This window comes from Danio aesculapii, chromosome 24 (genome assembly GCF_903798145.1).
Source record: "Danio aesculapii chromosome 24, fDanAes4.1, whole genome shotgun sequence".
NCBI classification, from domain to species: Eukaryota; Metazoa; Chordata; class Actinopteri; order Cypriniformes; family Danionidae; genus Danio; species Danio aesculapii.
This window is the reverse complement of record NC_079458.1, coordinates 26,850,309-26,867,815: the sequence shown is the minus strand read 5'-3', so window position 1 is coordinate 26,867,815 and position 17,507 is coordinate 26,850,309. Positions and strand designations below refer to the sequence as shown.

Genomic DNA, 17,507 nt, shown 5'->3' with positions numbered 1-17,507 from the left:
TGTTTATCAACATTAGATGTATCATAAATCTCTAATGTAAATAACTGATGGGAAAACAACTAAAAAGACCCATAGTAATGTCAACAAAAAGCATAAAAAGTGATGTGCCATACAGAGAATTCTGGGAAAGTCAATTTACAGTTATTCGCCGTAAATTTTAAGGAAACATATTGTTAACCAGGTTACGGATTTTTACTGTAGCATTTTTACCATTGAAATCATGGTCATCTTTATTTAGTAATTTTTCCACAACTGTTTTCTGTTTAATGATGGGCATTACCTGCAGTTGGTTTGAACAATGCTGATAGGAAAGAATGAAGGTACACTTACACGTCAGGTTGGTAAACTCAGGTTAGTAAACCGAATTCCCCTTAGATACTGTATTAACTATAAAATCAAAGAATTTAACTTTAAAATCCTACATAAAATTCACCCAGTCAAGTCATTATTATGGTGTTGCAGTGGCGGAGTGGGTAGCATGATCTTCTCACAGCAAGAACATCACTGGTTCGAGCCCTGGTTGGGTCAGTTGGCGTTTCTGTGTGGAGGTTGCATTTTCTCCCCGTGTTCGTGTGGGTTTCCTCCGGATGCTCCGGTTTCCCCCACAGTCCAAAGACATGCGGTACAGGTGAATTGAATAAGTTAAATTGACCGTAGTGTATGTGTGTGAATGCAAGAGTGTATGGGTGTTTCCTAGAGTTTGGTTGTAGCTGGAAGGGCATTTGCTGCGTAATACACATGCCGGTTAAGTTGGTGGTTTGTTGATTAAAAAAAGGGGCTGAGCCGAAAAGAAATGAATGAATAAATAAATGAATGAATTGCTATAAGTTATATCTGTTGCTTCTGTAAAGCAGATTAAGGGAGCATCTCTCATAAATGTTTTGAATGTAAAGTTGTAAATATGTTTTGGGGGCGATATACATTTTGTGAACATCTCGACATCTGAAAGTGTTCCTCCATATGTTTTCAAATAAGTTGGTCACAATACTTATCCACCCACATAATTTGTAATGTAGTCAAGTGTGTAAACATTTAGCTGCGTTTGGAATTTCTGCCTTTGGATGTCTCTGGGACAAATCAGCTGCATGAATGCTAAAGATTTAAATAAAAGTGAAACCATCAAGAAAAGGCAGACCTCTTCTGTGTTTACAAATACAAGCAAGCACTGCCATTTATAGGTCATTTCTGGTTAATGATGTCAGAGTTTACCAGTATTTTGGAATGGGTGTGTGAATGGTCTTTTTGGGAAAAATTCCAGAATGTTCCAAATTCCAGATATTTACTGGTATCACTGTGTGAAAGGGGCTATTGTCAGCACTGATAAAATTAAATTTCCACTTTTGAAAATAATATAATTCCAAACATAAAGAGCTATTACACCGTTCATTAATTTTCCTTTGGCTCAGTCTCTTTATTAATCAGGGGTCACCACAGCGAAATTAACCAACTTATCCAGCATTTGTTTTACCCCACGGATGCCCTTCCAGCCGCAACCCAGCACTGGGAAACACCCATAAACTCTCACCAACTGACTCAGCTGGGGCTCAAACCAGGGACTTTCTTGCTGTGCGGTGACAGTACTAACCACAGAGCCAACACGCTGCCTAGCAATTATACCAAATAATCAAAAATATTAGCTGATATATCAGTGGGTGGTAGGATGGTATATATCATTACATTATTATATCAACCATAATAGATTTGTTTATTCTGAGTATACTTATATAAATAAGTGCGCATGGCTAACTCATGTGCAGTGTGTGTGTGCCCGCAAGATTCTGCTCATGAAACTGATGGCACTAGCACTCATAGTGTGACCATGTAAATAATCTGAGATTAATTTTTACCTGTGATTTAGATTCCCTGTTTTCTGAATGTGAATACAGAATAACTCAGTGTACAATATCCCTTAGTTAACTCAACAGTTACTTGTTTAGCATTACAGCCACGACTTTACATAAAGGTACTGTAAACCTTAGTCTATGAAAATGAAAGTAAAGTAACACAAAAAATATGAAGTTATATCAAAAATAGACTAGATTGAGGGGCTGCTCTTTTACACTAATAAAAATTCAAGAAAATGTTTATTGGGATCATAAAAAGATTTACTGGGATCAGAATTCACAAGTCTGTTTTTAATTTATAGTGAGAAGTGAACACTTATTAAAAACCCACAAACAGAAAAGATATCGGCATCAAAAATCCAATATTGTGCATCCCAAATAAAACTAAATTTCTGAAGTCTTTAAAGGAAACCTATTAGCCCCTTTTTACAAGATGTAAAATAAGTCTCAGATGTCCCTAGGGTGTGCATGTGAAGTTTCAGATCATAATACCCCATAAATAATGTTTTATAACTCTTTCACATGGCTTTGATCATAAATTGTGCCATTTTGGTGACTTTCACTTTAAATTCAAATGAGATTGTGCTTTTTTCAAAGGTAGGTGGGGCTATAAATGTCTATGTGTCAGCATAGTGGCAGATTCAAAAATAAGTGCTAATGAGTCAAAAACATGGCAGATTCAAAAACATCTCATGCTAATGAGGGAGAAATTGTCACAAATGGGTTGGGATTTCCCCCTCTGACGACATGTACAAAGAAAGAATGTCAATCAAACTGTTTCTGCAGACTGTTTTTTGAAGTGTGATCATAATAAATAAAATGAATACATATTTTACCATTAGAAGTTGGGTAAATTCACAGACTATTGCCACACAATTGTGTTCAAACCCATTATAAAGGTGATTTTTGCACAATAGGTCTCCTTTAGGTTTTTTTATTATAACCAATTTTGTGGACTAACAACCTATTTAAATGATTATATTGTAAAATATATCATTACCGTGAAATAAAATGACTCCTGAAATAGAATTTTGGTCACCCCTAAAATCAGCCTTACTAATGTCAGCACCTCTAATGTCACAGTCTTATGTATTCTCACCTGTGGTCCTACAGGGTACGTGGGGTGAGACTGGCCCATATGACCATGTTCTGTGGGACTGCTGCTGGCATCAGATTGAACTGAACCAACTCGACCACCTAAAGAGAGAGAGAGAGACAAAAAGAGAGAGCAAAACACTTATTCGTCCAATCTTAAAGAATAAAATCATTTTACAGAAAATTCTTCCATTTTCCCTTCCCATAACTACATACACAAACACTCAAAGACATTTTCATGCTGTGACGGCAGTGAGCCCTCAGTAGGGTGCTCTGTAGCTGCTACGGTAAAGCAATTTACCAATAAATAAGTCTGTACACTGTGTGTTTCCTGCTAAACACATCAACACTGTTACATACGCATCACAGCATTCCCTTAATTCAGCAGCTCAAACCACACATCACATTTTACATGCCCGATCTGTCAACTTACACACACAATACACTCCAAAAAAATTATGTTTGTTATCAGTTCAAACTACTTATTTAAATGGAGCTAAAACAACACAATTCTTGAGTTTTTTGTTTGGGACAACTCAATTGTTTTATGTTCAATCCACTTAACCCTCAGGGGTCTAAGGTGATTTTGGGGCCCCTAAGATGTTTTGACATGCCCTGACATTTGTGCTTATTTCAGCTACTTATTACATAGTATTGGCCAACATGTATTTTTTGTATTCAGCACAAACTGTATTACAATATTATGTGAGAAATATTGATGTACATGGTTGCGTTTTTTGGAAAAAAAAAAAAATAAGGTCAATTTACTTACATTTTTAAAAATGATTTAGTTAACTTAATTGATTGTGTTGGGAAAACATGAGGAGATTTTGTGAAACCCAACATTTTTTACACTGTACTGACATGAGACACTTTACTTCACAAAATATATTAAGACCAGTTATGTATAATTGAGATACTATTTTTAATATACATTACAAATTAAATTTTCGATAAAAGTAATATATTATGTGTGTGTTTTGTTTTGTTTTGTTCATCCTTTACTTTCATTTCACACCAGCTAACACAATAGCTTTTATGCTTTTTTGTTTTAGCTTAGTATCCCTGACCTGACCACTGATAAAGTGTGAAAAAGAAACCATTGCTAGTGCTTAAACTCATAAAATGTAGAGTGCAAGCTACAGTAGCTGCTGTCTTTACAATTCTCATGTCAAACTTTTTGGAGAAAGTCAATGCTCCTTTCTAAGCATAAATGAACCGAGCAAATCAACAAAACCACTTCAATTTGACCTTGTAAAGAAAGTAAATATGTTACCCAAGTAAACATAAAAAAACAACAGAATCAATAAGAAAACAGCTCTATGGACAAAAATCTCTGGCATGCTGTGTATTATTAAAGATAATAATTCTGATTTGTACTTCAGAGTACAAAGTGAACTACTTAAAATATAAGGCTGAGGAAAGACATTCCTGATGGGTTGAAGGCAGAACTGTGTAAAAAAAAAAGTAAAGTCTGCAGGCTACACTAATAACAGTAATTCAAATGTTTCTTACGACAATTAACCAAAAAATATAAGTTCTGTCATTATTTACTCACCCTCCCCTTGTTCCAAATCCACCTGAATTAATTTTTTAGCTGTTTAACGCTATTGAAAGGAGCATTTACTATAGCAAAGTCTATTTTTTTTTGAGGCACACTGCATTTGGTTCACGGTCAGGGACAGATTACCCTACTGCTTTTATTATTTTTACTTATATACAGAACTCTTTTTTTCCTTCTTTCAATAACTGCACTACATATAAAAGAAGAGTTATACATAATAACAAAACTAGCTTGCTATCCACCTTTTTCTTTCATGCCCAGATGCTTTGTGTAAATTTCAGGAGAAACTTGAGCATACAATCAAGTGTTTTTAGAAAAAAAGCATAAGGGTTTATTCTTCTAAAAGTCCATCAAATATACAAAAGAAACTTATTAGAATCAACAAATTGCATTTAGCTGAATAATAATAATAAAAACATGATGAAGAAAACAGAAAACATGTTGCTTCTACATTACATAATGTAGGACAGGCATACAGACGATATTGACAGTTATTATGATTATGAAAAATCTCAAGACAAATCTTTTGACATACTGACTATTCCCTTTCTATAGGGAATACAAAGAGAAATTAAAATTCTAGGGAGAATTTGTTAAAATACAAGGTCTGAAAAAGGCAAAAACTGTTTTTTTTCCAGTTGAGTTTCAGATTTCACTTTTCAAGAGACTTTTTGTAAGTATTGGGACGTTCCATGTGTCAGTCAATTTTTGTTTGTGTATGTGAAATGTATCTCAAGGGGCACTTTGTTAAAAGAGCATAGGTGGCGTTGTTGAGCCATTTGCCACACTGATATCTAAAACCAATATCAGATATATGTACATTTACAGATATACACTTCTACAGATATGTGCCAACACAATCTCACAGCAATTTGTAACTTTTTGATTTAGTGGCTAACTCGTATGAATTCGTTCAATCTCATTTGTGAAATTTAGTACGACTTGCTTATGATGGTTGGGCTTAGTGATGGGATAGGGTGCCATGCCTCTCTTTTAAAATCTTACATTTTTATATAACTGAACTCAAATAGTTACGTTTCTTTGGCTGGACATACCTTTCTATCCAATATATGTATACACTTCTGGAGTGTGCATGAAGCTTTGTGAGTTTTTGAGCATGTTTAATCATGTTTAATAATAAGAATAAACAGAACAATTCCAATATTGTTCTTACACCACCAGTAAATGGCCAAAATAATTGGGAGAAACAAAACAGAAATGCTTGTGATTGTAATGCTGCATTAAATAGCACATATTTTACCTCTTTTTTACAAAATGCAATATAAGACTTTAAAATGTGTCTGTAAAGTTTCAGCCTAAAAAAACCCATCAGATAATTTATTATAGCCTCTAGAAACTAGCCCATTTTGGTGTCTGAATACAGTGTAGCTGTTTTTGTAGCCTGTGGCTTTAAATTAAAATGAGCTGTTTCTCCCCGCTCACTGTTCCCATGTGCTTGTCTGCTTCTCATAATAAGTCAGATAAACAGCAGTCGGTGACAGGGACAGACTCGGATGAAGTTGTAAACTCATTAGTCAAAAATACCAAGCAAGGTTATTTAATGTATTTTTGGTGTAGTTTATTCAAGCCTTTCTGAAATGATGAGTCATAATCAAAACTTATAAAACTTATAATAGTCACAGAGAGTTGTAACAAATATTTTAATCCCAGTTTATTTGCCAAAAAATGTTCTGTGGACATGTGTATACTTGTTATTATAGAAACATGGTGTCTGTCAATCAATCGGTGGGCGGGGAAAACCGCACTCCTACGTCACGTTGCAGTGGGCCTCAACATCACTGGGATTTGGGTCCTATTTTAACTTTTGATTTATTGTGTTTATACCACTCCAGTATGACAATATGGTGAACGCACCATACCTACACACAGTTCTGTCCAAACAACTTACAAAAGTTGAGTTTCTTCATAGGTGCCCTTTAAGTAAAACAAGCATAACGTTTATTTCATGATAGATAAAATAAAAGCACAAAACCAAACATAGTTCTAACTCCTTTTTTCAATACATTTTAAATATAATTTTAATAACTAATTTACAATAACTAATTATTAGAAGATTATTAGGTTAAGTCAGATTAATTAGGTACGCTATTGGAATACAGTGGATTGTCTTGTAGCTGATCAAATTATAATAATTTATTCCAGCCAAACTAAAATGAAAATGACAGAAATACAATCAGAAGTCCTCAGAGAATTCCCTTGCTCTATTAAACTGCTCTTGGAAAAAAAAAAGATTTAAAATTTTACAGGACACATATTAATTTAGCCTATATAGATATATGTACAGTATATGCATCATGTATTGCCCAAAACAAAAGTGCAACTCATAAATTGAATCATGTGGTAAAAAAGAGAGATATCTCATGTCATTACAACATTTTTAACAGGTAGAGCCCATGTTACTTCTACTTCCACAATGTTCTTGTATAACTAGGAACAGGAGGGGAGTGATGACCGCCGAAAAAACAAAACAACTGATTTGAAATGGTTCTTTACTGGCAAAGGCTTCTCTGAGAATCGCCATGGTAACATATCCTCATTATTCCAGAGATCACTGGAGGGTAAAGACCTGTCTCTCTGGCCCTAATCTTCCACACACACACACACACTGATCAAACCTAATAAAAGAGTTTGTAATCAAGCTAGCCTGCACACTTATGAAGAGCATCTGATGACAACCGCTTACCTGAGGAACACTTAAACCCCCCAATGTTTGCTTAGCGTTCAGCCGTTCTGATGTGTGTTTTAAACACCATGAGCTTATGATTAGTCAGTTCTGGTTTCCTCCGAATTCCTGCGCAAACATATATCTTGCCAGAGAGGGAAAACTGAGCCAGAGAAGTAAAGTCAATAATAAATGTGTCATAACTCAATAATGAAAACATGTAGTTTAGAGTCTTTCTAAGAATGTAATAGTGTTCTTGTGATGGATTGTTATTCTTGTGTTTGAACATTAAGGATTAAATACTTTGGTTGTGGCTGTAATCACTTTATTAAACTTAAAAAAAAAAAAAAAAAAAAAACAAACACACAAACGAATGAGCGAACAAGCGAATGAACAAACGAACAAACAAACATTTCAGTTGTTTGTATAATTTTTCATGTACAGTTGCAATTAGAATTATTAAACCACCTTTGAATTTTCATTTCTTTTTGAAATAGTTGCCAAATGATGTTTAACAGAGCAAGGAAATTTTCACAGTATGTCTGATAATATTTTTTCTTCTGGAGAAAGTCTTATTTGCTTTATTTAGGCTAGAATAAAAGCAGTTTTTAATTTTTTAAAAACCATTTTAAGGTTAAAATTATTTTATTATATTTTTTTCTTCGATAGTCTACAGAACAAACCATCATTACACAATAACTTGCCTAATTACACTAACCTATCTAGTTAACCTAATTAACCTAGTTAAGCCTTTAAATGTCACTTTAAACTGTATTGAAGTGCCTTGAAAAATATCTAGTAAAATATTATTTACTGTCATCATGGCAAAGATAAAATAAATCAGTTATTAGAAATGAGTTATTAAAACTATTATGTTTAGAAATGTGTTGAAAAAATCTCTCTGTTAAACAGAAAATGAGGAAAAAAATAAACAGGGGGGACGGGGGTAATAATTCAAGGGGGCTAATAATTCTTACTTCAACTGTAGATAACAGTGTTTCTAAGACTCTAACTGTGTACTTGTGATGGATCGTGTTACATGCGTTTGAACATTAAGAATAAAATACATAACAAAATAAAGATGTTATGTGACCACATTCTTATTTTGTTCATACTCTTATTCTGTTTAATAAAGCAGTTATTTCAAAATGCATCAAAATATTTGATCAGCATTAACAGAGAAATTGATAAAATTCTAATTTTCAAAGTACTAATGTATGCTATAATACAGCGGGGAAAATAAGTATTGAACACGTGACCCTTTTTCTCAGAAAACATATTTATTAAGGTGCTGTTGACTTGAAATTTTCCACAGATACTGGTAGTAACCAAAGTAATCCATAAATGCAAAGAAAACTGAACTAATTAGTTTACAAATTAAGTGAAAGCCCAGACAGAAGCTGAAATCTCTCATTAGTTTTTCAGCTACCCTCTGTCCTTGATCATTGCAAATTAATATTAGCTGCTTCAGTCCAATATCTATATAATCAGGATGATAAAGATGAAACCAGAGTGGACATTTCAGCAAGACCATGATCCAAAACACAGCCAAATAAACTCTCAAATGCTTTCAGAGAAAGAAAATCAAGCTGTAGAATGGTCCAGCCAGTACCCTCACTGGAGTCCAATAGAAAATACAAAATAAAGGTCATATTTGAGAGACAAGACCAACAGAACCATCGAGATTTTTAAACTCTGTTGAAGTTGTGAAAAAAAAAAAAATCACACCTGAGCAATGCATGTGACTTTATTCTCCATTTGAGAGGCTTTATCCTTGTGTCATCTCATTGTTATTACACATAACTCATTTTTCAGATTTTTTTTTTTTTTTGTTCTGTTTTATTTTTATGTTTGTATTGTTTGGATGAACAGCTCCTTTAAAAATATTATTACCAGAAAAAACACGACATGTTCAATACGTCTTTTCCCAGCTGTATTTATTTAACATTATTTTATTACTCCATTACTCTATTCTTCAGTGTCAGATGCTTCCTCTTAAAAATAACTCTGATAACATGTTTGTTTAGGATGAACATGGACTAAAAGAGTAGTTACCACAAAATTTGTATCCATTGTTATAAATGTCATTACTGTAATTTTTGATCAACAGAATGAGTCCCTACCGAATAATAAAGCTCAGTACATCATACTGTATATTTAAACAAAACAGTGCTTGAATTTGAATGTACTGCATTATCTTATCTACATAATGAGCATCAAATCACAGATTAATAAAGCCAAAATATGACACAAACAATGTTATGCATTATTACAAGTGTTTTTTGTAATTGTGGGACGATCACATATTATCACAGCGCTCTTTTGTCCCCGTATTTGATGTTCCAGATGAGCGACAGCGCTAATGATGCAGCGCTGATGCGTTCGTCTCAAAGTTTGGCAAATGACAAACATCAGAAGAAAATCTCCTTTGTCAGCCTCCATTATCATATGTTCACGAGCTCAATATCAAAAATGAAAAACAAAGCCGATTCCACGTCTAATCAAAGGAGTAGCTCCGCTGCATAATTGATGAGGAGCATCGCATTGACAGAGCATATGACAATATCATATATAAATAATGCTTCCGTTGCGCATTGATGCTTTTGGTGTAACTTGGCGAGTTTTGAATTATATATCACGTCTATAAGTAAAGCAGCAAAGCGTGGCCTATTGAACCACCGTCTTTCTTTGGTTGAGTGGGGAGTGCTTGATCCCTTTGCAAATAATAGTAAAGTTAACACATTTTAGTTGAATGAGGAGGCGAATAGGGGGATCAATAATGAATAAACGTCATCGCAAGGGGCTTTCAATGGGTTTTTTCCCCTCCTTGCAACAAAATTAAAAAGCCAAAAGAGGAGTGCCTTGGCGTTTGGGGATTATCAACAGCGATTCACTCCCATTACCCAATCCTATTGTTCTTATGGCCCGTTTATTAAAACACCCTGTGCTTAAGTGGATTACCCTTCAAGTGCCAAGGATATCTTACATCTTCTTAAAGGAACACTCCACTTTTTTTGAAAATAGGTTCATTTTACCATTCCAGTAGAGAAAAACTGTTCAGTTTTGAATACATTTAGCTAATCTCTGGGTCTGGTGAGAGCACTTTTAGCTTAGCATAGATTATTGAATCGGATTTGACCATTAGCATCTTTCTCAAAAAATATAAAAAATGTTATTTAAAACCTATTTAAAGTGTGATGCTTGCATAGTTACAGTGTGCACTAAGGCTGATAAAAAATGAAAAGTTCCTATTTTCTAGGCCGATATGGCTAGGACTGCATAATTAATCGAAAAAAAGATTGCAATCTCAAATTCAATTCGCCTAATTTAGCTTTTCTACGATTCAGCCATTTACTGAATATTTAAGATCAGGAGAGAAGCATAAAGGCAGTCGTACAAGTCTTTACATTGTTTTATATACGTTGCTCTGCAACATGGACACCTCCAAATGGTGTTAAAAGTGTCACATACTGTAAGTATGAGGTATAATTCACCCAAAAATGTAATTTCTGTCTTCATGTAATGACCTTCGCAGCCGCAAAATCACATCTGAGCTGACACACCGAGAGGATGCGCGCATGCCCGCCAATGATGTCTACTTGTGAAAAGAACCCGCATAGGCTGTGAATAACAGGTAGTAAAGTTGTAAACAATGTTCAGTTTGTTGCACAGAGCGATCATTTGGGAGACGTGTGGGAAGTATGATTGACACCAAAACAGCCTCCTGGTGCAAAAATTTATAAATTAGAATTTAATAAAAGGTATAATAAAAAATCTGATGGGTGTTTTGAGCTGAAACTTTACAGACACATTCTGGAGACACAAAAGACTCATATAAAAAAAAAAAAAGATTCTCATTTTAGGCACAATCTTGCACAAATTATCAAGGAACTTGACATAATCGTGTATATAACCTCCGCAATAATATTACACAGGCTTAAACTGTTGCATATATAGGGCTTGGGGACTATTTCTGCATAATATCGTTGCGCCTGCAGCAGCCATGGTTTAGCAGCAAAGTTCCTAGATTATTATGCTGAATTTAAATATAGTTCCTAGTCATATTGACCTAGAAATCAGCAACTTTCAGTTTCCGTCTGTCTTAGTACATGATGTGACTACAGTAGAGTCAAGTTTTAAATAGGAAAATTATCAAAACTTTTTGGCCATTTTTGAGTGAGATGCTAATAGTCTAATCTGAATTAATAATGTATGCTAAGCTTAACTAAAAGTGCTTCTGCAGGACAGAGATCGGCTGAATGGATTCAAAAATGATAAAACTCAACTGTTTAACTCAAGGGGACTGTAGAATGAACTGTATAGAACTCTAAAATGAGTCTATTTTTTTTTTTAAAGCAGATTGTTCCGTTAAAGTCAAGGAGGAATTTTTCCTAGGATGCATTCCTTCCCTCAACCAAACTAAACGGCATGTACTAGCAGCCGAACTGCTAGTACTAGTTATTGCTCGGGTTTAAAGGCCTGAGGGTGTTTCGATAAACTCACAGACAGCGAGTCTAAAAGAATACGTACACTCGCTTCTCAAGGTTGACAGACTTACAGCACTCTGCATCCCAAGGAAACCACTTATCAAACCGCCAGGGTCCATTATGGATACTCAGCCTCGCTCACTAATTTATAGAGTTATTGATAATTGAGCATATTTTGAAACATTCGCCAACTCTCCCGTAAGGTGGCCGCTAACAGGCTGTGTTTGTCTGCGCTGGACAGACAGTGTCTCATTTGTAATCTTCTCAGTGTGGCCCAATCTACAGTAGGTTAAACACAACAGAGACCTAGAGTGATAGCAAGAGGGAGAAAACCTCACCTACTGCCAGCTCTGATAAAGTGGCGCAGCCCCCATAAGGTCAAAGATCAACTGCTTTTTTATTTCTTATAAAAACTTCCTCAACACTGTGGTGAGACAAAGAGTTGTGTGTTGTGTTTTGATATGTGTATGTGTGTCTATGTACAGTACCTGACAAAAGTCTTGCTGCCTATCAAAGTTTTAGGAACAACAAATAATAACTTGACTTCTAGTTGATCATTTGGTATCAGAAGCAACTTGTTTGAAAGGCAAAGGCCTCTATTACGCTTAATTTACCATAATAAAATGTGATCATGTCTTAGGCTATTGATGTGTGAGAATCTTGGGTCCGTGTAGGTTCCAATAGGTCTTCTGCAGTATTTGTGATGATTGGGATGCAGTTCAACAAATAATTTATCGGAGAAATCTACCTTCTGCCACTTTTCCAAATGATCAACTAGAAGTCAAGTTATTGATTGTTGCTCTTACAATTGGGATCAAAGACAAGACATTTATCAGATAATGTATACTGTTTCAAAGGCTGTCATATTTTATAAAGGGTGATTAGGAGTGTCCTAAAATGTCAGTTTACCCAAAAATGAAAATGTACTCATTATTTACACACCCTAAAATCATTCCAAACCTTTGTGAGTAAAAAAAAAAAAAGAAGAAAAAAAAAGCTGAGAACCGGTAACCATTGTAGCAAAAACCATTATAATGGAAGTTAATGGTTACCAGTTTCAAAGTTTCTTCAAAATATCTTCTTCTTTCTTTCATAAAGATGAAAGATGAAATAAACTCAAACAGGTTTGAAACAAAAGAGGGGTGCGTAAATGATGACAGAATTTTTAGATTTGGGTGAACTATCCCTTTAAAAACAAACCAACTTTTCTACTTCAAATGCACACAGTAAGAATATGAATAGAATATGGAATATGAATATGTTAGAATACTATATATATATATGGGATTTGTTGTCTTCATTACATCCTACAGAAACCATGTTCACTGATTCAATGCAATTCAAGCTTATTTGTATACCGTTTTTACTATAATTATTCTGTGCTTCCCACACATTGACTTTACTGCCCAGGTATATTAACGGCCGCCCAAGTATATTTAGTGAAACTTTTTTTGTTTACTATTATTATCATCCTTTTACACTTTTTGTGTAAAATATAACTATATAAATATAAACAAACATCCGCAAGCGATTAAGTAGTGGAAAATCTTCTCTCCTTTTCTCGTGTCATACTGCTAGTTCGGTGTGTGAGAGACAGACAGTCTCACGTGCTCTACAGACCCACAGAGACCCGAGACAGAGGCACTTGCAGGTCGTGCCCCCTCAAAGAGTTTTTTTTAATTATTATTCATTTAAAATATATCAAGAATAATTCAAATAAACATTGAATGCCCCCTGATTTTTAATGTAATAAAAGTTTTTAACTATAGTTGATGTGTGTTTATTTTATGAAAAGAGACCTGTTTCTCTGATTGGTTATATTGCAGCGTCTTGTGTGTCATTGCGTCTTTAACATGTGTACATGAAGTAAAGCCTTGATGTGTTTTTTTTTCACACAACATTTTAAGGATCGCATAAAATATGGATATTAGAAAATGGCTCAGTTCTGCTTGTGCAAGGCTGCTTTAAAATTGAGAATGTACTCCTATCACTCTGCCTAATCAGCCACTAGCTCCATCTATTCCATCTGACAACACGCAAACACCTGCTGCTGGCTTAAACTCAGAGATTGGGAGTAATGGAACTGAGGTGGAATTTTCTAATACATGTGAAAATTCTTTTTCCTCCCTGCGCATGTTTTTAGCGACCACAGACACTCAATGCTTCACAAACAGAAGGCCCAGTTTGTACAGCTAGCCTTTCGAGAGGGACCTTTCTCAAAAGTTCACAACCGACAGACCCGTAGCCATGGGGGTTTAGGGTGGTCACCGAAGACCCACCCCTTACTGACAAAGGTTCCAGAATTTGTCCCATACATGAACTCATTTGTCCTATTTTGACTGCTATGCCATCTAAATAGTGAAAATAACCCATCGAAAAAGGTTTTAAGACTAAGCGGAATTCTCTGTTGGCTGTGGTGACTTCGGCTAATCAGTTTTGGCCAACGCACACAATTATTTTTCATTAGTTCAACATCCAGCTGTGCAAGAAAACATACAATCTGACATAAGTGAAGTCATCTTTCGCTACTGTATTGTTTTTAAATAGAGAAAATAATTTACAAGTAACTTTTATTCTAAATCTTGGACCTTATTCTTGAAAGAAAAAAATGACTAATAAAAAGCTGTGAAGCACTAAAAGCGGCCCATATTAAAATTAATTTAAATACTACTTTGTCTTTTGTTGTTATCCATGAATTTTGTACTTTTTTTTGGTTATGATGACCATCAGACAATCTATTTCAGCTAAAATAGTGTGTAAAATGTCACTAAAATGCAGTATTTAAATCTCATAACTAAATAGTAGCTCAAATGGGGCCTATATGTCCACTTTTAGAGGAAAAAGCTGGCTATGGGCCTGACCGAATGGAAGGACACTGTTTTAAGGAGGTTTAATGTTCGCACACGCCACCGTCAGATTTTTGAAAAGGTTATGCGTTTATTAAATGTGACTTTTGACTATTTCAAAGTCAACCTGTTTTGTTGGTAATACTTTTTCTGTAATCTTTCTTGTTCAGTTTATGGGAAATGAGCTGACAGTATGAGTTGATCTGTACCAGTTGTTGTATAGTGCTTGCACCGTATTGGATTTTCGCCTCATTTTTGCAAATTATGGTTGCTGATTGTGTGCCTACTAGTTGGATGTTGCATGCCCCTATTAGTTATGTTCTGGCGCCAGCTTTGTGTTAGAACCTGAATACTGTTAGACACCTCAGAAAACCACAATGCATGGTTCATTTCAACTGTAATTTATTATATTTTTATGCACATGTACTCCCTTACAAATCCTCCCAATCAGTCTAAAATTATAAATTCTTTCCAAAGATTCCTAATCATGCACCTGTACGAAACTGTATTTATATCACAATATATATTGCAGAAAAAATATCACAATGTCATTTTTTTTTCAATAATGTGCAGCCATAATAATGAAAGTTATTAAGTACACATGCTACAAACAGAAATAAACTAACTGCTCAATACTTTAGTGGTATATGTATAACTGAGACTTAAAAGCCCCACCATGATGGTTCTTTCAGGCGCAAAACTAGCATTAATTGATCTCATCTATGTTACATTTCAATGCCGAGCGTCCCTCCCTCCGCCAAGGACAGCGTCTGGCAAAATTACCCATTCCAGTGTTTTTGTTGTCATCTCGTTTAATGTCGAATCGTTCGCAGATGGCAACACTAAATCGACACGGCTGAATTAAACAGTCATTGTGGAGTGCACGGTTAGGGGTTGGCATTCGCCCCCGCAGACATTTATGAATCAATTTTTCCTTCCATAAAAGAGGGGCTTTAACACTTTCAAAGGAAATGCATTATGTCATAACTTCAGACTGACGGCGAGAGATGCTCTTTCAGGCTATTCACAATCGACAGCCTCCCCAAACCTGATTTTAAACAACCCTGTAAGCGTGTGTATGTGTCCGCTTTGTGAGTTCCCGTCTATTTATCATCTCATTCACTATCATGCCTTTAATCCACTTTGAATCACAAAGCGCACAGTAAGAGTCCCACTCGCTTTTGTGCCATAATGAAGCCAAGCAGGCCATAAATGTATTGAGTTATAACAGAATAGACTACATGATATTATCAGCATTATCTATCGATTAAGCCAATCCAAATGAAAGGACATGTTTAGTGGCGTATTGATCTTTTCCATTCGAATCTGAAATACGACTGAGAGTGAAGCCACTGTAAATACAAATCATTACGTCTGATGCGGTGACCTCTTTGAAGCACATTTAACCGTATTGCACGGAACATATGATTTGATTCATAATTTTGCTTAGGGCACATAACACACTTTTTTTTTAAGTACCGCTGATGTATTGTTAGACCACAGAATCAATCGAAGTTAAAGCCCATGGAAGACAACCGATTGGCTTTAAAGTTTAAAGCGCAGGCCACATGACAGACAGGTCACATTTAACACAATTGTAAATCTTGTCAATAATCAACCAATTGTGTTCAAATTGCTGGGTTATTGATTTTGTTAATGTGGCAGCTGAAAGCAGGGAAACAGACACAGGCCACGTTTGGAATGCAATAATACTAGCCTGCTGCCTACACATTTCACACAGAGAATATTATCAACGTTTTATTTTTAATGAATGTAAATTATTGTGTTATCTGATTATATGTCAATTAGAAGCTGTCTACACTCTTACTGCATATTTAAAAATGAAGAATGGAATGTTATCAAATTGGTTATATAAGCTAATATTAGATATTTTATATATAAATATAGTTTTTTGATATTTAACGGCTAATTTAAATATCTTTTTGGCGTAGCAAGTAATACTGAGTTTGTAATTGTCTACTCTTATGTCACCTATTTTTTTACAATAAACATACATTATACATAATGTTTATATATAAGCATTTTAATTATATATATATATAATAATAGTATAATAATATTGAATATTAAGTTATTGTATAACGACGGTTTGTTCTGTAGACTATTGGGAAAAAAAATAGCTTAAAGGGGCTAATAATTTTGACCTTAAAGTTTTTTTTAGAAAATTGAAAACTGCTTTTACTCTAGCCATAATAAAACAAATATGACTTTCTCCAGAAGAAAAAATATTATCAGACATACTGTGAAAATTTCTTTGCTCTGTTAAACATCATTAGGGAAATTTTTTTTTAAAAAGTAAACAAAAATCAAAGGGGGGGCTAATAATTATATATATATTCTGTAAGAATTATTCTGACATATATATATATATATATATATATATATATATATATATATATATATATATATATATATATATATATATATATATATATATATATATATATATGTATGTGTGTATATATATATACATATACACAAATAAACATATATATATATACACATATAAACATATATATATATATATATATATATATATATATATATATATATATATATATATATATATATATATATATATATATATATATAGATAATGTATATTTAATTGTGTACACTCATATCCATATATTTATTACATGCACAAAAAATGCATTTGTCTTAATTATTTATTTATAATCTTAAAAAACTTTTTATTTACATTAAAATAAAAACAAACTAAGATAACTGGCAAAGTCTCAGCGACTACATAATTAAACATACTGTACATTATAATATACTGATGCATAAATTAATTGAAACAAAACTATATAATTTCAGCCAATTTATAAGAACCTGATTTTTAAATAATGACATCACAATAATTATTTGCTTATTTTTATGGCAGGAATTTAAAAAAATTATCACAAATAAATAAATGGATGGATGGATGGATGGATGGATGGATGGATGGATGGATGGAATGAC

At 34.1% G+C, this 17,507-nt stretch overlaps 1 protein-coding gene across 1 annotated transcript in view; it reads right to left on the bottom strand.

The window, feature by feature from the left end:
• pou6f2 (POU class 6 homeobox 2) overlaps positions 1-17,507 on the bottom strand; it is a 200,640-nt gene that overhangs the window by 164,530 nt on the left and 18,603 nt on the right. The window contains exon 2 of the mRNA XM_056451160.1: positions 2,944-3,041. Within this exon, the coding sequence (XP_056307135.1) occupies positions 2,944-3,041 (98 nt within the window). The remainder of the gene's footprint in view (positions 1-2,943; positions 3,042-17,507) is intronic.